This window comes from Onychomys torridus, chromosome 16 (genome assembly GCF_903995425.1).
Source record: "Onychomys torridus chromosome 16, mOncTor1.1, whole genome shotgun sequence".
NCBI lineage: Eukaryota > Metazoa > Chordata > Mammalia > Rodentia > Cricetidae > Onychomys > Onychomys torridus.
Genome location: NC_050458.1, coordinates 23,837,396 through 23,862,142, shown reverse-complemented (window position 1 = coordinate 23,862,142; position 24,747 = coordinate 23,837,396). Strand labels below are relative to the sequence as shown.

Below are 24,747 nucleotides of genomic sequence, written 5' to 3'. Positions count from 1 at the left end.
TCTTAACTCCAGCTCCAATAGATCCAACGCCCTCTTCTGGCCACCTTGGGTACTGCACTCATGTGCACAATCCTCCCCCTCTGCATCCACATAATTAAAAAAAAAAAGTCTTAAAAAGAACAGTCCAGATGGACTTCTGGTTTATGTATATATCTTACCTTTTTAGGCTGACATTCAGATAGAGGCTGTGTGTTGGCCTTTTTGGCAAAGTCATGCATGCATGCACAGTGCTTGGCGTGAAGGGGGTTCTCTGAGATTCTTGCTGAGCATTGTGCTATGGTTTGAATTCTGAAACAGTTCCCACAGGCTTGTGGTCTGAGTGCTTAGCCCCCATCTTAGGGCACTATTTCAAAGGCTTTGGCGTCTTTGAGCGGCAGAACATGGCTGGCGGTAGTAGGCCACTTAGGGGCAGGCCTCTGGAATATATCTGCTCTGGTTCTGAGCAGTTTTCTCTGCTTCCTGGTCTACACTGTAATGAAGCCACTTCTGGGGATGGAGGTGGCCCTGTTCCCATGCTTTTCCTGCCACAATGAACTAGGATTTTTGAAACTGTGAACCAGTAGTGCATTTTCCATTCGTAAGTTGTTAACTGCCCTAGGCTATGGCAGTGGTGACACCATTGAAGAGGATGTTGGCCTCCGTGAGTAGACACTGGGCTGGCAGATGAGAGGTGGTTCCAAGCTTTACTAACTTTTGTGCTCTATAGGGCAGAGGGAAAGCTGGGCCTGCCTCACTAGATGCTGGTGAGGTTCAAAGGATTTAATAGATATGTTTCAGAGTATGCCAGGCAGACAGTATATGACAATAAATGGAAGCTCACCATCATCATCAGCACTATCATCATCACCACCACCACCACCATCATCATCATCATCATCATCATCACTACCACCACCACCATCATCATCATCATCATCAGCTGCTGCATCAATAAGATAGGTCATTTGACTGCACATCCAGGCATATGCTTGACAATTTCTTGCCTAAGTAGATTGACAAAGTTTTAGGAAAGAAAAAGTTTATTTTTCAACCTCTTACTAAGTGATGGCTATCAGTGAGATCAATCAAAAATCATTCCAATCAAGAGAACATGACTTCAGGGCTGGGAAGGATTGCTAATCTTTATGCCTAACCTTAAGGCTGAGGTGAGCATGATGTGGAGCATTCACGGTCATGAGCCTTGTAGAAGTTAATGCTCAGGGCTTTACTGGTAGAGATACTCAGTCCCATAAGGGAAAATCTGAGCCCTTGGCGCTTCTTGCTTTAGGGATCTCTGCCTTTCAACCATCTTGTTTGCCAGATAGCACCTTCATGAGCTTAAAACCATGAATTATTTTGAGATTATGATATATGTTTTCATTGCACATAGCTCAATTTCATTCATATAGGGGTGTGTGTGTGTGTGTGTGTGTGTGTGTGTGTGTGTATGTATGAGGTTGACATTGGGTTTCTTTAATCATTCTTTACCTTAGTTTTGGAAATAAGATCTGATGAACCTGGAACTTGCCAATTTGGCTAAACTGGTTGACCAGTAAGCTCTGAGCTCCTCCTGACTCTGTCTCTCCAGTGTTGGGATTGCAGGTGTGTGCCACTACTGTGCTCAGCTTTTTAACAGGGGCAGTTAACAGTCATTTTAATCAACTGAGTTATCTCCTCAGTCGAAATACATGTGTTAGGCATATCCATGGATATCAAGAGATGCACAATTTAGGGAGATTTTTCTGCTCTCTAAGTTGAAAGGCTTGTTTGATGGGTGCTTCTGGTTAGGACTTGGGCCAGGTTTCAGACGCTGCTGCCTGTGTGGCTTGCAGGCCCATCCTCTATAACATGGCTCCCTGAAGCATCAGGAGGCTATTGTGAATATGTGGTAGCACCAGGTACTGAAAAGCTCCAGTATCTCGTTCAGGGATATTCTGTAAGCTCACACTTACCATCATCAGAAAATGAGAATACACGTACTTCCTACATCTCTGAGTGGTCTGGTGTTAATTCAACAGTCTACTTCCAACCCCTGGACCCTTCTCCACAGCCTTAGGTGGAAGGTGGAGGTCAGTGAAGAGAGAGTGGGAGGAGGGTGACCAAGAGCCATGGGACATTTCAGGTGGCGGCAGGAAGAGTAGGGGCTTTATTTTATTTTATTTTATTTTATTTTTTTAAGATTTATTTATTTATTATGTACACAGTGTTCTGCCTGCATGTATGCCTGCATGCCAGAAGAGGGCACCAGATCTCATTCATTATAGACAGTTGTGAGCCACCATGTGGTTGCTGGGAATTGAACTCAGGACCTCTGGAAGAGCAGCCAGTGCTCTTAACCTCTGGGCCATCTCTCCAGACCGAGTAGAGGCTTTAGAATCCAGCTGAGCTGATGGGTGGAGGAATGTGGGTGAGTTCCTTGCTGTCTGAGGCTCACTTTCTGGATTATAAGAACACAGAGAGTTGCCTCTACCTGAGAACTAGGTAAGACATGGGCATTCTGAGCAGCAGCTAGGCTGCTGCTCCTTGGGAAACCTTCACCCATCTTTCCTTCTCCTTCCCCCAAACATCTTCTGGTGATTTTAGCATCCCCCATCTCTGTTTTCTTCAGGCCTCAGAGAATCAGGCAGTCATATACATACCCAGATGGGGGACAGCTACCCTGGGCTACCTCTCACTTAGCTGTGGGGATGAGGAAACACCATCTGATCCCACACTGGGGTACTGTGTCCTCATGTCCAATTCAGCCAACACAGCTGGTTCAGAAGAGCTTTGGCCTCTTAGAGAAGACAGTTAGGCTTGCTTTCAGTTTGCTTCTTTTAATCATTAGCAGAACCCAAACCACTTTCTGTCCATGCCAATCCTCTTCTGGTCCTCACACGTACTGTCTCTGGACCTTGGCCCATGCTGCTCTTTCTACTTGAACAACTCCTTTCTTTGTCTGATTTCTTGGCTCTCCTAAAAGCTACCCCAGAGTCAATATCCCTTCTTCCCTTAACCCCCTCTGATGCCCAGTCTGGGTATGCCTCCAATGAGGACCCCACACTACATGTCCCCATCACCTCACATGTCATACTGGCTAGTTATGGGAAGTGCAGTCTCTGTCCTCAGCCCAACTGAGCTCTGTTGGGAATGGGAACTGCACTGTCTGTCTCCCTCCATTGTCTTTTGGTATTGACTATGGCAACCAGTATACAGGATGCTCAATGTATTGTTGAATAGAACTGAACCTACTGTCCGCTCTAGGGTGGGAAGAAATAGAAAACATGTAAATTCATACCATGGATCAAGATCAAGAAGAGAAGCCCAGGGCAAGCTAGAGCATTCATGAGGACAAAAACCAAGACAAAACAAAACCACTGTTTCAACAGGGGAGGCATAGCTAGAATGGCAGGGCTTTCTAAGAAGGTGGGGAAGTGGCCAGAGGGAAGACACAAGGTAGCCAGAGAGAGGTGGCCCGTTGATACTCCTGTGGATCTCAGGACTCTTGCTTATCACCAGCACCTCCTCTTTAGGCCGTATCCTTTCCTGGACTCCCGAGAAGTTCCTCAAGAAGATGTGTTGGTACTCTGGGGTTGACTACTCATTAACTGTTGCTGCAACTGGCTAGAAAAAAGTTTCCAGAGGGTTTTACTGATTTGCCAGGCACCTCATTTTATCAAGCAATAAATGAGTTAATAATGAGCAACATGGCTGGCCCAAGTTGTCTAAGTTCATTGGCATGGAAGTGTGTAACTTGTAGGGTTTCCTTCAGGACCATACAAAGAGTCTTACCTTTGTTTCAAAGGGTATCTTGGGAGGCCCCTTCTGTGGCTTTTTCAGTGATCTCTAGAGTAGCTCACCTGGCCAAATCATGGGCCTTTCAGGCTTAGGTTTTGAGCTGCCCCTCCTCCTACCTCCTTTTCTCCACACACACAGCCAAGTCAGCTGCTGCAGTTGGGTTTTGACTTGCGCTGACCTCTTGGGAAGCACACGCACCAAGGGCTTCAAGGCCTGTCCCATTATGTGGAGGACATGGCCATTAGTAACCATGGTAACCTCCCTTCCCTGGCTTTTGTGGCTCCACAGGTCTAAATCTGCACAGGTCTTGTCCAGATTTGAAGGGGTTATGGGGACTTAAGCAGAAAGCATCTTCCCTGAGCCACACAAGGCAAAAAAGGAGTATTTCCAGTCTTCCAGGTGCAAAGAAACAACCTTCAATCTCCAATTCAGTAAACTTGAAATAAAACAACAACAACAAAAGAACAAAAGAGAAGATAGAATACACTCCCCTCCTTCTTGTTTCTTGTTTCTTTTTTTCCCCAACTGTGACCATAATACACACAGAGGGTGTGTTGGTTTAACAGTTTGAAACGACTCAAGTATGAACAGGTCTGAAGGCTGGTGTCCCAACAGGTCCAGGCAGCGGGGTATCCCCTCTGAGAACATCCTTACAAATAAGGCCACAGGACTATCAGGCCCTGTTTATTTCATCCCCTTGTCAAAGAACCTTGAAAAAGGACTTACTTGCCACACAAAAGAAACTGACAAGTGTGTGTGTGTGTGAGGTAGTGCATAGGCAAATGAGCACCACTGAACCATTCCATTATGTATATGTATTTCAAACATACTGTACGTGATAAATATACATGATAAACACAGGTTGAACATTCTGAATCTGAAATTCTAAGCTACTATATGCTTCAAATCTGAAACTTTCCAATGCCAGCATGATGGGCAGAGGAAATACCACACCATGAAATGATGTTTCAAGCATACATAAAATTATGAAAAATATTGCATTGGAGTTACCTTTGGTCTCTGTGTATACACGTGAAACATAAATATTGTCAGATTCAGACTAGGGTCCCAGCCCCCAGCACACCACATTATATGTGCAAATGTTCCAAATTCTGAAAAAAAAAAATCTGAAATCTGAAATGCTCTAGTTTCTGATAAGAAATACTTGAATATACCATGCCCATGACCTATCTGGTTGATCTGGATAATTTGCGTCAACATATATGGACAATTAACACATTAATGAAAAAAGGTACATTGTCTGGGTCAGCATCTTGGAACCCTCCGTCTATATTAACGTGCCAATGGAAAATGGAAATCTGCACTTCCCCATCCTCTGGAGTCAACAGGCAGGGTTACCTGTCTAGGCTTGGCCGGCCTCTGCAGGGGCGCTGTCCGAGTCGGAGTCTGCCCGGTCCGCTGTGCCTTTTGCTACTCTCTGACTCCAGCTACCCCACTTCTCTGAGATGGCGTCCTCCTCTCCAACCGTCACCTCCACAAAGTCCACGATGCCTGACTCCTCGTTTTCCTCACTGCCCTGGCCATCTCGGCTGCTGCCCTCTGACCTGTCTGAGGCGGCCTCTGAGGGCTTGCCTGCCAAACAGTCCTTGGCTTGCTCCCCACACATTTTCACCCTGGGGACCGGCTTGTCGGAGCCCTCCTCGCAGAGCGCTCTGGGGTCCTTGGCATACTGTTGAGCCATCTCGCTTCCATTCTTTGGGCTCTCAGCAACTTGTTTCACTGCTTTTCTTGATACGACATCATGGCCATGATCATCCGACAGGTGATGCTGTTGGTACTGCTCCAGCCAACTCAAGGTTCCAGTTTTTAGTAAGCATCTGTTCTCCTTGAACCAGCGCACAATCTCAGTTCGGACCAGCCCGGTCTTGGCCGCTAACTGGTCGTACTCCTGAGGCGTGGGCCACTGGGTTCTCGCGAAAGTGCTCCTGAGCAGGTGAATCTGTTCTTGATTTTGTATAATTGCTGATGAAGGGCTGGGCAGAGAACCAGCTAACTGTGCACCGGAGAGCTGGTCAAGTCGAGATAGAGCACCATTGGGGGCTACCACATCTGAGCCTTTTTTGCTGGACCCCATGGAATCCAAGACGGCCTGCTCCATGCTGTCTCGAAGCTTGCGCCTCTCTGAGAACCAGGAGTCTATTTCCCTCCTGCTCAGTTTGGTCTCCACCCTCAGCCGCTCCACTTCTGCCTGGGTGGGAAAAGAGCTTTTCAGAAAGCTGTCTTCCAGGGTTTTCAACTGTCCCTGGCTTTTCTCTTTGAACTTCTGAGGGGCAAAGTCTGGGTATACGTGATAGGTGCGACCGTGTCGGGTGCCTGCGATGGCCATCTGGTCTTTGGCAAGGGATTCGCTGGTGATATGGACAATGCCCCTCTGACACCGGTAACGATGGTCACTGAACCACTTCTTGATTTCACTCCTGGCAAGGCCTGTCACCTCAATGAGGCGGTAGACCTCAGCATCATCAGGGAACTGGCTCTGTAAAAAGCTTGCCTTGAGGTGCGCAATCTGCAACTTTGTCTTCTTGCGGTCGCTAGCTGGGGTGAGGGGGGTGTTGGCCACCTTAGGGGGAGGCTCTGGCACCTGGGCGATGTGTGGACGCTTCGGCTCAGGGGTAGCTTGAGGAGTCACCAAAGGTCTCTTCTGGCCATGGTTGGTCACTCCAGCCACCGCAAGTGTGATGGGGGAGCAAGAGACGGTCGTTGACCCACTTGTCACTTGAGTCAGCACCAGGCTGGGCTGGCCGAGGATCTGGCATGGCAGGGCTGTCTGGAGGATGGGCTGTGACATTTTTGTGGGGGCCAGCTGAGCAGGAAGCACAGTGATAGTCGGGGGTACAGACTGAATGGTACCATTAAACATCTTCTTTCGGGCCTCCTCCACCTCTTCCGGGGACCAGCTGATGCCGTGTTTTAAGCGCTGAGTGGCAAACCAGATTCTGATGTGCTCCTCCGGGTGTTTAGAGGCAGCAGTTAGCCAAGAGAGCTCCGCCTGGGTCGGGTAAGGAAACTTGTTGAAGGAGTTGATCATGGTGGCATTTGTGTCCAGGGCAGAGTTGTATTTGGTAGTATTCAGAGGGACGGGGACCTTGGGGACAAGGTTGATATTTGGTGGCAGCTGTACAGAAGGCATGACGTGTCCCAGGGAATCTTGAAGGAGCTCCACACTTCCAAGTCTGGACAGGATCTCAGCTGTGTCCGTCACCAGGCGGGCAGTTCCTTCCATGTGGTTTTCCGGGGCAGCCTCGTCAGGCTTCTTGGGTCCTTTCTTGGCATCTGCCTTTGATTTTCCTGTCTTCATCATGGGGATTTTACCCATCGAGACCCCGGGGTCATTGTCACCACTTCCAGGACCACTGCCCGTGATGGACACAATGTGGTTGGTGGTTTCGATGGACTGTTCCAGAACAGTTTGATTATTACGCTTGATCAATTTCAGCTTGAAGTTGGTCTCCCCTGGATGGAACTTGGCGTTGTGGTCAGATAAGGAGTCATACTTTTTGGTTGTGAAGTTACATTCGGCACACACATAGAGGGGGTTGAGAATCACGTTGGGGTGCTGCATGTCGACGTGTTCTGTGAACTCATTCAGATTCTGTGTGGAGTAAGGGCAATATTTGCACTCATAACCACCCTGGAGTTTTTTGGACTGGTTTTCTCCCATAGATTTCACCTCTACCACTTCATTTTCTTTGGATGAGTTTTCAGGTTCTGCTGCCCAGCTGTCCTTGGCCACATCGGACTGTGGCATGCCCATTCCTTTGTCTTTGGCCCTGTCTGCCTCCTCCAGCACGTCCTGTTCGATGACTTGTGATGTCCGAACCATGCACGGAGTCGTAGATTTCCTCTTGCTTGCCATTGCTGCCTTGCCTGTGAGCAATGACTTCTTTTCGGAGTGGGTGGGGCCAGGACAGTGAAATCCTTGGCTTTTGGCTTTAATTCCCTCTCAGATGCCTTTGGCTTGCCTTGAACACTGAAGTCTTCTGTTGGAGTTTTCAGAACGGTTTCAGCACAGAAAATCGTAACTGTACGGGCACACCAGGCAGCTTCATGTCTGTGGGACAAGCACAAAGCTGGAGTCAGTGACTCCTCACAATGCAAAAGAAACCAGCATTTTTTTTTTTTCTTTTTTGGATTTGTTCCCATGACCCACCCCAAATCAAACACACATGTAAGCACTGATGGCAGGTGGATGAGGATTGGAAACATGAAAGCCGACGTTCTCTTCTTTTCTCCAGGAAGAAAAAGGAACAACATTAAGCAAACAAGGTTGGGGTCTCCATGTTCAGAGACACAGTTACAGAAAGAGAACAAAGATACCAGAATCTTCAGAAGTGCAGAGTGGGGTGTGCGGGGGTGGGGGCGGGAAGCGAGGTGCTGCAAGTTGCTTTTTATTTGTGGAACATCAGAAGCAAGATGCCTGACTGGGGCCTGCAAACCGGTTTTCATGGCGAAAGAAAGAGGATGAGAAAGCCCGGTGTGGTGGCACGTGCTTGTAGTCCACACACTCAGGAGGCTGAGGCACCAAGATCAAGGCTAGCCTGGGCTATATAGTAAGATTCTGTTTCCAAAAAACAACCTCCTCCCCCGCCTCGCCATAAAAAAAAAAAAAAACCAAACCAAAAACCCAACAACAACAACAAACAACAAAACAAACAAACAAACAAAAACCCCCAAACCAAAACCTAAACAAAAACAGGGACATACCACTTCGTATCATAAAAACACAAGAGTATACAAAATGTAGGGGAAGAAGTGTAAAGGGGAGTAATGTAAGCCACCAATCCAAACACCGTACTTTGCTTGTTTCTCTCAAGTAGTACCCCATTTCCATTGAAAGGGGCAGCTTGACGTTACATTACAGGGATGTGACACTTATTTTGTTTGTATGTTTGTGACAGGGTCTCTCGTACAGTCTAGACCGGCTTTGCCCTCCCTATGTAGCCTACGATGGCCTTGAAGTCTTGATTCTCTTGCCTCGGCCTCCTGAGTGCTGGGATTACAGGCGTGTCCCATCATAGTTGGCTCAATTTGGGCTGGAATAAACTGCCTCTGGACACAGGCCTAGACGGTTCTCTTGACTCACATGACTGCATTTTTGCCTCAGATGGCCTTTCCTCTGGCAATGGCTGAGAAAGTGTGACTCTCAACTCAGCTTACATGAAGCACCACCACTAAAAGGCTTTGACAATTAGATAGGAAAACTGTTTCAATGAGCTTTTGTGACCAAGAGCAAAGATTTATTTTATTTATACGTATGTGTTTGGGTGTGGATGTATGTATGGGTACCTGCAGAGGTCAGAAGAGGGTGTTGGATCTCCTGAAGCTGGAGTTATAAGTAAATGGAGTTATAATGTGGTTGCTGGACACCAAACCCTGGTCCGGTAGAATAGCAGTGGGTGCTCTTAACTGGTGAGCCATCTCTTCAGCCCTTATGCTTAAAAACCAACAACAACAACAACACTCCCTCTCCTCCCTCTGCTGCCCACACCCTCGTGTCTCTCTCTCTCTCTCTCTCTCTCTCTCTCTCTCTCTCTCTCTCTCTCTCTCTCTCTCTCTGTGTGTGTGTGTGTGCAATTACCACTGCATTTGTGTAGCAATCAGAGAACAACCTCAGATGTCAGTTCCCGACTTCTGCTTTGCTTGAGACAGGGTCTCTTGTTGACCGATACGTATGACAGGCAGGCTGGTTGAGAGTTTCTGGGGATTCTCCTGTCTCTGTCTTCCATCTCTCCATAGAAGTGATAGGATCACAGACATGTACATCCATATGTGGATTTGTGTGCGTTCTGGGGAATCTGAACCCAGCGAGCAGCCCTACCCACTGAGCCATCTCCCTGGCCTACTTCTGTGGGTTTGATTACTACTGAAGCTAAACTGTTTGTGAATGCTTCCTGGCCATTTATAGTCTTCTCTTTTGTGAATTTCCTATTGTGGTGCTCAGTGGTTTTGTTACTAATTTGTAAAAATGCTTTATTATACCTGCTGCAATTTAAAAAAAGTCTAACTTTTAGCTATTTGGAGAGTATTTATATATGTCTAACATGTAGAAACCTTACATTTTAAATAACAAACCTATAATTTTTTTTCCTCTTGTGGCTTTTTTTCATATTTGGAAATTCTGTTTTTTTTTTGTTTTTTTTTTTTGGTGAGGTATATTAATCCATGTTTTCTCTTTTTGCGTGTAGAGTATTTACTTAAATCATATTGAGTCGTAATAATGGATTTATGGTGTCTTTAGAGTCTATTGGCTTAATTTTGTTTGCTTTCGCTTTTTAGGACAGGGCCTTGTTATGAGCCACAGCTGACATGGTATTTGCTATGTTGCCCGGGCCTGCTCCAAAGTTCTAGCAGTCTTTCTTCCCTGGGCTCCTAAGTGCTGGCAGCACAGGCTTTGCGCCACCATGTCCTGCCAACTTAATGATTTTGTTTTACATTGAAGTCACCTAGTACTGAATTTATCCTGAGTTAAGTATAGTACTCGTGAGTTAAGTACAGCCATTTTCTCTTGAGCATTCCCCATTGCCTCAGCAGCGGGTGTTATATAACAACCCATTCTCACCAGGGCGTAAGAAACCACCCTCACCACACACTACATTTTACATTTGCTACAGCTCTCGGTTGCCCAGTCTGCACATCTTGTCTAGCTACTGGGGCTTACTGTTACTTTCTTTTAGATATTTGGAGTACATGTTACTATCCAGCAGAGCGAGTGGTTCCTTCTTGTTCCTCTTCCCCACCCCCACCAGAACACTTCCTTGGTTATTTTTATTATTTCGTAAGTCATAATCAATTGTAAAATACTGCCCTATTAGAGTTTTGATTGGAACCGCATTAAACAAATATTAATTTGGGCCACAGGCACAATTTGCTTATTAGGATGCAGGGCATATCACCAGAACTCTAGGGAACTCTTGGACTGGGTCAATGTTGACATCCCAATGCCTATTACTTTGTGGCTACTTTCAGTGTGATTTTATTTAGAAGAGAGAAGAGGGTGTTTAGGAACAAGGATATCTGACATCTAGGAGAGGTGAAGAGATGAAATGACATATTGGCCTTTGAGTCCCACTTAGGACAGGGCTCAAGGGCAGAAGGGAAGAACTTAAGTAAAGGGCAACTCTGAGATGCTGAGGCTCAGGGGCCACACTGAGCAGGACTCAGGAGAGGGCCGGCACCCCAGGACTCAGGAGAGGGCCAGTGCCCCAGGACTCAGGAGAGGGCCAATGCCCCAGGACTCAGGAGAGAGCCAGTGCCCCAGGACTCAGGAGAGAGCCAGTGCCCCAGGACTCAGGAGAGGGCCAATGCCCCAGGACTCAGGAGAGAGCCAGTGCCCCAGGACTCAGGAGAAGTCGGCACCCCAGGACTCAGGAGAGGGCCAGTGCCCCAGGACTCAGGAGAGGGCCAGTGCCCCAGGACTCAGGAGAGGGCCAATGCCCCAGGACTCAGGAGAGAGCCAGTGCCCCAGGACTCAGGAGATGTCCAGTGCCCCAGGACTCAGGAGAGGGCCAGTGCCCCCTGGTGATCCCCAAAGCCCAGTCCCTCTGACACTGGGACACTGGTGTTTTCAGGCTGGAGCACTCTATTGACAGTGGATGCAAGTCCCTCAGGAGCAGCAGCAAGGAGAGGCCATGGGAAAAGCAGAACAGAGGGTGACCATGTCCCTCTGTTGATCATACTTGCAACAGACACCAATCTGATTTTGCTGAAAAACAAAACAAAACAAAACACTGACTTCTTCCTCGGGCATGAGAGATAATTGGAACAGGAGGAACTTGGGACACCTCTGCCTTCATTCTGTGTCTGTCTGTCTTACTTTGACTCAGATTCCCATTTGGCACTGCCAGGCACGATCATCATTAAGACATGCCTGCCTATGTGAGCTGTCTCAGCTTTCTTTATGATTAAGGCATAAAGAGTCATTGTCCTAAAGCTGCAGGCACCTTGGATTCCAGGAATGGCAAATCCTATAGAATGGACCATCCTAAGGTGAGAGCCATGATTTATGATGGAGAGACTACATGCTGGATAGATTATTCTGAAGGAATTCAGACCATAACAGTAATTAAGAGATGGATTTGTTATTATATCACCTTTCAGACAGTGATGGACGGGACCACACTTTGACCAAGGCTACTTAATTACACACCTTTGCCCCGGTTCTCCCTCTCTTTAACCCTAAAACTCCTATCAGTTCCTAGAAGATGAACTTATGGTCACCAGACTCCTTTAATTTTGATCTTCCCAACACATTGATTAAAACTTCTCTCTGCCTTTCGCCATCACTCATTTCTTTAATTGGCATATCGGGATGGGTGGCCAGGGCTAGCTTCTTGGGGTGCTGGAGCTGACGCTTAACTAAGGTCCAGTTGTATATGGACACTGGCTTTTTCCAGCCTCCGCCTCCCTTGGAGTTCCATTCTCTCAAACATGTGCTGTACACATGAGCATTCAAGTCCACCAAGGGTTACTATTGCTCTCTGGGGCCTAGAATCCTTTGGGCCTTCTCTGCACAGCCGGTTCACCAGCAATCCTGTTGGCTCCAGGGTTCAAAGGCACCTTGTAGCTCTGAGCTAAGCTGCCATTATCTCCAGCCTGGATTCCTACCACAGCCACCCACAGATCTTCTGCTGGAGCACCAGAGGGATGCATGGGTCAGGATCAGAGTTGGTCCTGGGTGGTTCTGGTGGCTTCTCTGGTTTCACATCACAGTGAACGCCACTCGTTTGCAACAGCCTGCAAGCTTGGGCATGTTGTGACCCGCGCCCGCTCGGCTTTGCTGACACACTCCAGCTGTTCCACCAGGAGTGTCACCTTCATCCCAGAGCCTCTGTCAGGACATTCCACACCCAAAGAGGCATTTCCTGACGCTCGCTTCTTGGTAAGTGAGCCTCGTCCTCATCACCGTTTCTCTACTCTGCTTCGCTTTCCTCACAGCCCTTTCCAACAACGCACGTTATATTGGTCTATTTCGTGGTTGAGGGTCTAGCTACCCATTTACTTGTTGATTGCACATCACTCTGGATCTGTGTTGTTCAATATGGTAGCCACCAGCCACATGTGGCTCTTTGGATTTAAGTGAGGGGGCTCAGGAACCCCATGTGGAGTGGTGGCCATGTTGACCACCACAGGGCATTTTCCATTACCGGGGACAGTCTCGTGGGCCGTGCCACAACCAACTGTCCTGGAAGGGGTGAAAATAGTCTTAGAGACAGACGGTACCCATCTGTGGCAGGAGACTCGGGAGGAGAGAGAGAGGCATCAGGACTGACATGAAAGAAAGCAGCTGGCAGAAGACTACAAACCTTTCCCCATGGGGGGGGGTGCTAGATATAAAGGGTAGAGCAGGTATAAGAAGAGCACAGGACACAGAATGTGGGGGACGGCACGGCCACAAAGGCTCACCCATCATGGGGCTGGAATTGAGGGCAACTTTGACCTTGTCACCTTCTCCAGCTCGCTGGCCCTCCTTCTAGGCTCAGAGATGTTTTCTGTTTCTCAGTGACCGGTCCCTGTTTCTACAGTATCCGTGTGTCTCTCTTCTCAGTCTTCATTCTGACACATAAGGTTCTACTTCAATTCGTGCCTATTCTGGCTAGAGACTATTGAGGCAATGGACCCTAAGGAACTGCAATTTTCTTCTAGTACCACGGAAGGAAGGGGAAGGTGGAGGAGGCCTTGGTGTCAGTTAGAGGCAAGGCCTGTCTCCTAGAAAGAGCTTTCACATAGTGCTGACAACCTGAGGGATAGACCCGGAGGCAGGAATCGAACTTGCCGTGGTGGGTAGGCCCATACCGTGACCAGGACTGATTAGCTGTGTGTACCTCTTGCCCTCTGTTTAAACCTGGTCCTCACATTAGTGTTCTGAAGGCAGACTTGGGCAGAGTAGGATGTTGACACTGGACCTCTTCATTTGCTCTTCTTCCCGGTATAGCTGCATCCAATAAACCTCCTGTCTCTCCTTTTCACTACTGTCTCTTGACTGGGCCTGTTGGGGACAGGTGGTTGATCCTAGCTTGCTAGTGGTGGCAGGGTCAGGCTTTGACCACCATGACTCTGGTAACAGAATGGGGCGAATGGCCAAAACCTTGGGTGAGGACCGTAGCTCATACAGAATGGCGAGATGTGGGAAATGTTCAACTGTGGCTGCATGGGTGTGCATGTGTCTGTGTACATGCAGTGTGTGGGTGCTGGGCTGTGTAAGTGGGAGAACACTGGAAGGGGAAGCCTCCAACATCTGCATGGGCACCGTTGACGCAGTAGGATGTGGCTCTGCTCTTACCCACTGGCCAAGGAGCTTGGAGCATCTGAGTTATGATTTTCCAAGGAGAGGGAGCAAAAGGAGACTTCCTTTATGTAGAACAGAGACAACAGTCAGGAGTGGGTGTGGGGAGGGGTGTGTGGGGGGACAAAGGACTATTTCTATGGAAAGTACCAGAATGATTCTCATCTGCTAAGTGAGCCTGAGAGATAAGGACAGTTGTAATGAAATAGGCACTAAGCTTCTCTCTATTCCCAAACTGTGGTTCCGAACACACTCTTAGCTTCCAAATCTCAATCAGCAAGCAAGCATGGCAGCCAGAGCAGATTAAAAGGGAGGATAAAGAATGAAACAGGAGAGGGTTCCTGATGGATGGAGCCCCTGGGGAGTTCTCTCAGGTCTCACTGGGAGGGTTGGGAGAAACACTGCCTTGGGGAGCATTATTCTGGCACAGTAAAGTCTGGGGGTCTGCAGAGCCAAGCCTTTGGGGTATGTGTCTGAACGTGTGAGCCATGGTCAAGGTTGGGATTGTCACTATGTATCGGGTACTCACTGGCATGGAAGCTGACGTGTTCTGAGCAGAGCCTAAGATGCAGTGGGCAAAAATAGAAATGAACAGCGAGGCGGGAGGGGTGGCTCAGAGGCTAAGAGTGCTTCCTGCCCTTCCAGAGGACCCAGGTTCAGTTTCTAGCACCTTCATGGTGGCTCACAAACACCTGTAAACTCCAGTTCCAGGGGATACAACATCCTTTTCTGCCCCTGTGGGCTCTCGTCATGTATACGGTACACATTTACTCATATAGGCTCCCATGCTTACACAAAAATAAAAATAAATCTTAAAAAATAGAAATGAATAAATAAATGGATAAAATACATGTTGAGATACAGAGTCCCATCTAGAATAGGTGGCAGGTGAGCTGTGGGTTTTGACTTTCCTAAAGGCCTGAACAGACATACCCCCTAGCATACTAGCACACTGATGATTCTTTACTTCAAAAGAGCAGTGAACTGACCTTGCCTCTGTGTGTGTGTGTGTGTGTGTGTGTGTGTGTGTGTGTGTGAGAGAGAGAGAGAGAGAGAGAGAGAGAGAGAGAGAGACCCAGAGATAGAGAGAGAGAGGGAAAGAAGGAGAAAGGGAGAGAGGGAGGGAGGGATGGAGGGAGGGAGGGAGAGAGAGAGAGAGAGAGAGAGAGAGAGAGAGAGAGAGAGAGAGGCAGACAGACACGGGGGGGGGGGAGAAGAGAAGAGACCCAGGGAATTTTGTTGGAGTTCTTTACAAGGTAAACTGGCGCCACCACATTGGGTTAGGACCCACCCCAATAACCTCACTTAACAGCAATCACCTTTATTAAGAGTTACTCCACACTCTGAGCAGCAGGCTATTAGAACCCCAACATAAGAGTCTAGGGGTTTGAGTACAGTTCACCCCATAATATTGGAGCCAGGCTCTGTCCTCTGGAAGCCTTTTGATGGCACAGAAGTAACTTATGAATGCTGGGACAGACTGAGCAGGTATGGTTTCCAGGGCTGAGGTTCTTTCTCGGTGAGCACACTGCAGAGTTCACCATGTGGAAGCAGGGAGCAGGGAAGGGAGGGTAAAAGATAGGGGTGATCCTGCTTGAAGCAGAACAGACAGGGACTCCCTCCATGAGAAGAGGACAATGGAGAGCATGGACGTTGTGAAGACGCGTGAAGAAAGGCTTTTTGAATCATGAAGCCTGTTCCTGTTCCATTTTGCGAGGCAGAGTGGGATAAGTGTAGACCAAGGCTTCACAAGGAGAGGGTGACTTTTTCCTTTTTAGACATAAATAGCAGCTAATACTGCTGCTAGTGGAAAGTCTCTAAACCTTCTAGGTGACTCTTTATAATAACTCTGCCAGGTAGTTACGATTAACGCCAACTGCTGATGGGAGAATTTAGGACCAGGGAGCGCGAGCATCTTGGCTAAGAACCTACAGCCACTTCTCAGCAGAGCTGGGATTTGAACAGATGCTGTCTAGCCCTAGGGCCCCTGGCACTGCAGCAAGAGCCTCCCCTAGTGAGTAGACCTTCAAAGATGGGAGCGTACACTCCCCAGGTACAGGAAAGGAAAGTGTCAGCTGTCCCAATCTGATGACTGTAAGAGCAAGGAAAAAAAAGTAAAGGTCCATGGAGGGGGCGGGCATGGCAAGGATAAGCCTCAAGGGCAGAAGGAGGCTTGGGGCTAGCCAGTGACACTAAGGAGCTCGGGCTTGATTCTGCAGGCAATGGAGGGGCAGGTTCTCAGAGACAACTTTGACAACAGGCAGGACTGGCAGGAAGAGAGGCCTGATGGATCAATGAGGGTAAGACCTCTGAGACCCAGCAGGTGGTCAATCATTGTAACAAAGCCAAAATAGACAGTCAAGATCCAGGGGCTGCGAGACACCTTTCTCCACAGACTCTATGCTTTTTTGAATATGCTGAGTGTGCTTCATTTTTTTTTTTTCCATCTAGAACTTTCTCCCATTCAGTGTGACTTTCCTATATAGGCATCACTAGATTCTCCCATACTCATTGCGCCAGCAAGGACAGTCGATGTTCATTACAGGATTGTCTAGGCCAAAAACTGAGTTTTACTTCTTTAAAACTTTTTGTGGGCACTAAGGCTCAGAGAGATTTGTTCATGGTCAATGTTGAAGAGCATGAATCAGTAGAACAGGGACATAAAATTTATCTACAAACTCTTGTGAGGATCTTTCCAAGGGCAGATTACGGTCAGTAAACCTGGACCAGACCTTATGATTCTGTATTTACTAAGGGTTTGCTGTCGATAATGCTGCTGCTAAGTCAAGCCTCATCTCCAGTAGCAAGGCCCTGGGCTGGTACACTCCCACAGTTATCCCTACTACTCTCTTGTCTCGAGCCAAGCTCTTGGCATTTCCCGACTTTTCTCTATTTGTGGCCTGAAGTTGTAAGGAAGGAAAAATGATCTCTAAGCCCCAGATCAGCCCTGGAGACTGCTCTCTGGGGCTGACATGAAGCCTGGATGTCAGCTTGAGAGTCACGCCTAGGTTCTTGACTACAGAGGAAGGCATTGGAAGGGAGTGAGAAATCCCTGCTGGAGGCGCCTCTCTGCAGGTTTCCCGTATGGGAGACTCAGGCAGAGGCCAGAGGCTCTGAAAAAGCCCAGCCTGGGGCATCGGTGCTCAGAGGTCAGGGAGAACTCAAGGAAATAGTACCTGGGGCCTTCATGGGAGCTACCTCTCCTTTCAGAGCTTGGCACTGAGGCTGTCAAAGGAAATAACAGGGCTGTCTGGGAGCTCTGACTGGAACATCTCCTCAAGCCATCAAAGTCTAGAAGGATGCTTTTAGCTTCGCTGGGTTTTCTGACAGAGCTGTTAGCAGACTGGGCTACAGTTCATCAAGGGTAGATCATTCCAGAAGGAGCAGACGTTGCTGGGTGGTGGTGGCGGCGGCGGTGGTGGCGGCGGCGGCGGTGTCCCACGCCTTTAATTCCAGCACTCGGGAGGCAGAGGCAGGTGGATCTCTGTGAGTTCGAGGTCAGCCTGGTCTACAGAGTGAGATCCAGGAAAGACGCAAAGCTACACAGAGAAATCCTGTTTCGAAAAACAAAAACAAAACAAAACAAAACAAAACAAAAAGGAGCGGATGTTTCTCCTCTGTGTTCTAAAGTTGCAACATGACTATCTATCCAAGGCTTTCAGACTGGGTGGGTCTTGGGTGACACAATGCTGGCATGGGGAGGGGAGGAAGTGGATGCAGACATCAGTGTTCCTGGATTTGTCTCTGAGCTCCAGCTACCAACTGGTCCATCTGTTTCTCTCTTTATTACCATTTCTCTCATCTGCATGATAGGAATTGATTTTAGGAGGCCAATGGTGACCCTGAGTTCATTTCTAAGTTTTCTGACTTTTTTCCAGTCTACCTTAAGTCTAAATTTGAAATGTACAGGTAGGTCAGCAAAATGCCTGTTGTACCATCACACAGCACTTGGGGGTTTTTGAAACACCAACAGTTCTTGAGACCTAGCCCAAACATATCAACCTCAAACATTGGGAGCATGGCTTTGGAAGCTGAGTTCCTAAACACCAGTCATGTTGAAAGTCATGGCCATGTGACAATACTTGGTATCTGCTGTTTGGAGAGAAGCCAACTCTGTCCTGTGAAAAAGTGATGTTCTTTGCTGCAGCTGAGCCTAGAAGAAGAAGGCCAAGCTCCGTGAGATGACACTAGGGTGGAATGTGGTACTATTGAGGGGAGTGATGGGCAGTTAGGAGGAGGACACAGAAACAGGGAAGGAACACCATAATGATCTCACAGGTGAACAGGAGGCAGAATGCTGGGTGTTGGATCACAGGATTGTGGTGGGTATTGTGTTCCCTGAAATATTGTGTGTTCCCCAAAATAAACATATCTGGGGTCAGAGAACAGACAGCCACTAGAACAAAGCCAAAAATGGTGGCTAGAAAATGGGAAGAGTAAGCCATAACAGAAGTTGGGTAGTGGTGTTGCACGCCTTTAATCCCAGCACTTGGGAGGCAGAGCACCCACATTTTAGAGTATGCCTGTAATCCCAGATCTGGGGAGGCAGAGACAGAAAGAGCTCTGGGGCTCACTGACCAGCCAATCTAGTCAACTGATGAGTTCCAGATTCTCAAAAAATAAGGTGGAGACAGATCAAGAAAGATACCCAGCATTGACCCTTAACCTCTACATACACACACACACACACACACACACACACACACACACACACACACGTCCCTGGAAAAGAGCTCACAGCTCATTCCTTCCTCTCAGTCCCTTGTTCACTGTTGCATGTACAATGTCAGTGTCTGCTTCAGACATTAGGAATGAGACCCCAGGTTCCTGCCCTAAGGAGGTCTAATGCATGGAAGAGGGGGAACCATGCTTGAGATGCTCTGAAGTTGTCAGGGATACCAAAGAAACAAATTCAGTCTGTTATGTCTGCTGAACGGAATAAGAGGCAAGGTCAACTCGAATCCCTGGGGAGAGGTCACAGTGGCCTTTGATGCCACCATCAAAGAAAATCGCCTTGTGGGTCTGCTACTCTTCTACATGGAACCCTTTACTCTCCCAATTTCTCTGAGCAATAATCTTATTAAAAAAAAACACACAATCAAAGATGAAGACCTATTTTGGAACAGTCAATTCCCGATCATCGAACCCCCACCCCCACCCCAAGGCAAAGCTACTGTGTAGGAAGAATCCTAACAGTTCCCATTGTGTCCAAGAACCCTCCACCTCCAGGGCTGAGGGAGGAGTGAGGTGTTTCTAAAGCAGTGGAAAAAAAAATCTCTCTGAGACTGAAAGAAGAGGGAATCAATTCTAGTGTTACGTGTCACATCCATAAATAAATAAGGCACTATCAAATGTTTAAGATGGGCCTGCTCTGATTTACAACCCATCAAATTCTGCTATCAAAACATTTAGAGAGGCCGAGATGCTCCTGGGATTTGTTATATTGACAATCCCTGTGTAACCTTTTCATTTCCCTCCTTGTGGGGGATCTGCGCACACTCCATCTTCCCCGAGCCCGATGAGCCTGTGCTTTCTCTGCTCCCCAGGCACGTGTCAGGGTGAGACAGGGCTTTGCGGCAGCTGTTGGATTCTGTCTGTCAGATCTCTCTCTCCCTCCCACCCCAGCCCCCTCCAGCTGATCCTCTGCATTCCTAAACCCATGGCTTTCTCCTGAACACTTTCATCTCTCCCTTCATCTCAAAGCCTCAGGATCAAGGCTGAGAGTTTACACTTATTCTTGGATTGAATGTCCTCCACAAAGCCATTCACTCAATAGTAACGCGTGCGTGCACACACACAGACACACAGACACAGACACACACACACACACAAACTATGCAGATTCAAAGTGCATTCACAAGCTGTGTTTTCAGATTTCTTTGCCAAGGACCCACAGGGTAGGAGGCTGAAAAATTGCCCCCAAAGATATATAGGTTCTAAGCTCTGGAACCTGGGAATCTTGCCCTGTATGGAAAAAGGGACTTGGACAATGTGACTAGGCTTCTTGATATGGACCGGCTGTTCTGGACCACCAAGGTGGGTCCTGCACGTGGTCACAAGTGTCCTTCTGAGAAGGACAGAGGGAGGTGCAGTAATAATGACTGAGGAGGGTGTAGGAAGGGATTAAAGGAAAGAGAAGTGGCCATGGGGACAAACTATGTTCCCATGGCTTGAAACTGCTGTCACAAGCTAAGGAATACAAGACGGTCACTAGTAGCTGGAAGAGGCAGGAAGAGTTCCCTCCTGGCCCTCAGAAGCCTCACCTTGATGTGAGTCTAGGGAACCTACCTTCAACCCCTGACTCCCAGAAGGGTTTGAACCACTTCACTTGTGGGGATATATTTTTGGTGGCCACAGATATGAACCCAAGGGTATGCTGAGCTTGGCCAACACCTGTGATGTTCTTGAAGCCTTACCCACCTTCCCCAGCCTCTAGGAAGAGCAGAGCAGAGGCCAGGCTCCTTCCAGCCATGCTGAAAACAGCCATTGCTTCGTAGGATTGAGCAAAGAGCTGGCATTCCCAACCCTGCTTGACCAGAGCCACAGAGTCAAGGACTGTCACTTTTGGCCTCTGCGCACTGCCCCAGTAGGGACAGTGGACGCCTCTGCTCCATATTTTAGGAAGACCGTCTTCACAGAGATGTGCCCTAGCTTGTCCTGTTCCCTCAGTCTCCAAGCCAGCCTCATGACTCATTTCCATCTCTTTTCCCATGCCTGCTGCCTTCCATGCTGCCGTCATCTCTACTCTGGACTTTCTGCCTCAGCCATCTTGGGCTCTGACTTACACCCCATCCTCTCCCATTCAATGATTCCCAGGAGGATCTTTGGGAAATGGAAATCACATCTGTAGCTTTGGATCCTGTCCTGGAACTCGCTTTGTAGCCTAGGCTGGCCTCGAACTCACAGAGATCTGCCTGCCTCTGTCTCCTGAGTGCTGAGATTAAAGGCATGCGCCACCACCGCCCGACATCACTCACTTATTTATTTATTTATTTATTTATTTATTTTTATTTTTTTACGAGGCAGGGTTGACTTGACTCAGAGGCCATTTTAAATGAGGAGACTCTCTGAGGTGTCACAGTCCACACAAAGTTACACAGGCCAAGAGGCTTTTGGCAGGTAGCCTCTGCCATCTTATAGAAAGATTGGGTTGGGCCAACCCAACCCAAAGCAGCTATCAGGATGGCAAGCAGGGAGCTATCTATGATTATACCTTGCTTTGGGTTGGGAGGGTGATGGTGTTAGCAGACTTGGCTGAATGGATGTCTTGGTGAATGGACCAAGCCTGGAGGTGCAGCGAGGCCTGGGGAGTGAGGGTATGTGCATGCTTTCCCATTTGAATGTTCCCACATCCTCTCTACTCCCAAACCGGTGAGAGGTTCCAGTGCTTAGATTCAGCAGAAAGGAGGAAGAAAAAGCCCTTTTAATGATCACCTTCATCAGAATTCTTCCTCTGCCTGGCCATAGGGTGGAAGCATTCTAGAAAGGTATGCTTTGCATTTAAACTTGGAGAAGAACCTCCAGGCAGTCCACTCTTGCATAATTCTCTTTTTGTACCTCTGAGCAGGTTGGAGAGTCTCTGCTCTCCTGTGGAAAATCTCCTATTCCTTTGAGCCTGTGGTCCCCATTCCTCTGCATCACCAACAATAATGATGCCGACAGAAGAGGTCCCCCAGGCCTCTGCTGTGAATACCGGTCACAGAAAATATTCACACATATCCATTTGCACACGGCCCAGGACTCTGCTGCACACAGCAGGAAATTCTGGAAGCCCTGTTTTCCTCACAAGGCCCCGAAGGGAGGCTGAAGTGGATTTCTGTCAGGATTCATCTCAGAGCCTCATCACACCCGCTTGCACAAGCTGTTTCCATCCCCCTGCACAGGAGACACAGTGCTGAGCCCACCTGCTGAACTGGAGCGGAGACCGAAGCCAGGCCCTGCCTGATGGAGCAGACCAGGCAAAATGACCAAGGGCATGGGCTGAGGGTGGCACACAGATGGAGAGAGAGCGTCTGTCCCTGTGTCAGTCACAGGAGAGAAGTTAGAAGAGCATCGTGACAATTAGTTTGTTGGAGGAAAAGAGAAGTCTAGGGACAAAAGGATATCAGAGTTTTCTCATCTGCTTCATGAGGGGAACAAGAAATGAACACTCACAAGATCACGTTGGGAGTCAATGTGGCTGATGGCGACAGAGCATGTGCCGTAGCCTGGCGTGAGACAATAAAGGAATGTCCCATCTTTAGGACAAGCCCTGTATTTAGTCTAAGTAAACTGGTCACCTCACTTCCTTTTCTTGGGGACCCCAAACTCTATCACTTAGGATGACAACACAGTCACTTGGAACATTCCCTCCTGTCCTCTGTTATTATTCATAACCTTCTAGATGGTTCCACGTGAGGTCAAGCCATCCTCACATCTTGCTGGATTACAGGGATTGAATGATGACATTGCTTCCTTTCATGGTGGATTAGTCTGGTTTTTATTACCATGACAAAATACCCAAGATACAGTGCTTTCTAAAGAAAAGAGATTTGGGGTCACAGTTCTGGGGATCAAAGGTCAAGGGGCCACATTGGTGTGAGCATTTTCCATCTCCCGCCTTCCCCTCCCTCTTCCTTCCCCCGCCCTTTCCTTTCTTCCTGCCTTCCTTCCGTTCTCTCTGTGTGGTTTGAAAGAGGGTCTCATATAGCTCAAGCTGGCTTTGAATTTATGTCACTGTCACTATGTAGCTAACATTGGCCTTGAACCCCTGACCTTCCTGCCTCCACCTCCCAAGTGCCAGGATTACAAGCATGCACCACCATGCCCAGCTGCAGTCATGACCTTCTTGCTGGCTGAAGTGATGCAGAGTATCACCTGGAAAGAGACACAGAGTGCATGTATGGTGTGTGGTTCTTCAGGTCTCTCATCCTTTTATAAACCCCTCCAGGATCTAATCCTAAGGCCCTAACGACCTTTCCAATCTAATCACTCTCCACAACCCACCTCTAAATGCCACAGTTAGATTAAGTTTCTACTCCCCCGAATAACCCACAAGGGGGATGTAATTCCAATTTATGACCTTGTATCTAAATCATATAACATGCTTTTCCACTCTGGCTGTCTTGTGCCTGTCACCATGCACCTCTTCTCCAAGTCTCCATCTCCCCTCCCCCCACTATTTTTGGTAATGACTGGTGGTGGCTCCTTATTCTTCTCTGCCCATTCCTATCCTTCTCTTGGACCCTCAAACTCCCAAGGCACAATTCCAGGGTTCTTACCAAACCCCACACTGTCTTCCTTTGTAGCCTCTCTGCACCTTCCTCCTCATTGTCAGACACTTTTGATGACTTACAGCCAGTCTAGATCCTGCAGACAAGGGAGGGAACAAAGCGGAGCCGTTTCCTCTGATAAGTCCAGATTCACAAAGGCAAGGCTATCTGACGTGTAGCCGCCATCGCCGAGGCATCCCCTTCGCACTTATCAGAACTGCCACTGAATGCCAGCTTTCTCCTGGCAGGTGGTGAGGAGGGGGCAGCAGCCAGGTTTAGAGCTAGCTAGGCTCTTGGAGAAGTGAAGGAAAAAACATTATGGAGGTGCTGCCTGCCCGAGGAAAGGGGTTAAAGGAGAGCTGAGAGACTTTGACGGGTTTCACTCTGAGCATGATGGAAGCCACTGGATATGAGGGGCAGAAGTGTGTGAGTGTGTGTGTGTGTGTGTGTGTGTGTGTGTGTGTGTGTGTGTGTTAGGAACTTGAGTCTATGCATTCTTTACAATATGAGGCCAATCTGGCGATGGCATTGGTTATCTTATTAATGGCCAGAGTTTAGTGAGATGGTCTGGTTGGCTTGGTAGATGTTCCCTTCCTCCCACACCACTCCACTGTGTTCCCCCCGAAGCTGAGTGCCAGGTCCAGGGGGTCCACATTTCTTGATAAAAGAGAGCTGACCTTCAGTCAAGGGTGTACAGGTAGCTGCACCCCCTTGCTTGAACCCTCTAACAAGCTCTCAGAGTTAATTTCTGAACCGGCTAGGCCGTGGCTCCCTCCCACCTTCAGCTGCCTCTGTCTGGAGGGGTCTCCTCTCCGAGTTTTCCTACCGAAGGCTGATGATCTACCCCACACTACCTCACTCACATCCTTTCTCCATGGCAATCTGCCTAGATTCGCTCTGCCTGGCTCTTTATACCCTCCCTTACTCGACTTAAGTTTTCAGAGGCCTATCAGAGTCGCCTGTGACGGTCTTTCTTTCCCAGTGGGCACAGTCGCTGCTTTTTCACCCCCATACCTTCCCCAACTCCGAGCGAGCACAGTGAACTGCTCAACAGGAGCCCAGGTAACACCAGATGAGCATTAACCACACATCATCATTGCAGCCTCCCCCTAGTGTGTATCTATCTCCTGGGTGTCTAACACAGTTTACAGACAATGGGGCCTGGTAAGAATTTGTTTGGCAATGCTCAGACATCATAAGGGATAAAAACCAAGTGCTTCATTTCTCAACCATCTACCAAGCTCCATCCAACTCTGTCCAACTTACCCTAAAGTTACCTTCGAGTGAATGCCTACAACACCCACCAGTGCTGAGAAATTCAGATGGACACAGCAACTGTCTTTACATGGCTAACTTGGAGGCTTTGGACCAGGGCCCCTCTTCTTTCCCTAGGAGTTCTTGTTATGGCTGACGGCAGAGCCCATTACTCTATATTGT

The 24,747-nt window shown here is 48.2% G+C and overlaps 1 protein-coding gene across 2 annotated transcripts in view; it reads right to left on the bottom strand.

Annotated features, from left to right (window-relative positions):
• Window positions 1–24,747, bottom strand: part of Zhx2 (zinc fingers and homeoboxes 2) — a 153,751-nt gene that overhangs the window by 11,153 nt on the left and 117,851 nt on the right. For both annotated transcript variants that reach the window (XM_036208657.1, XM_036208658.1), the window contains exon 3: window positions 5,116–7,828. In XM_036208657.1, the coding sequence (XP_036064550.1) occupies window positions 5,120–7,633 (2,514 nt within the window). In that variant the 5' untranslated portion in view covers window positions 7,634–7,828 and the 3' untranslated portion in view covers window positions 5,116–5,119. The remainder of the gene's footprint in view (window positions 1–5,115; window positions 7,829–24,747) is intronic.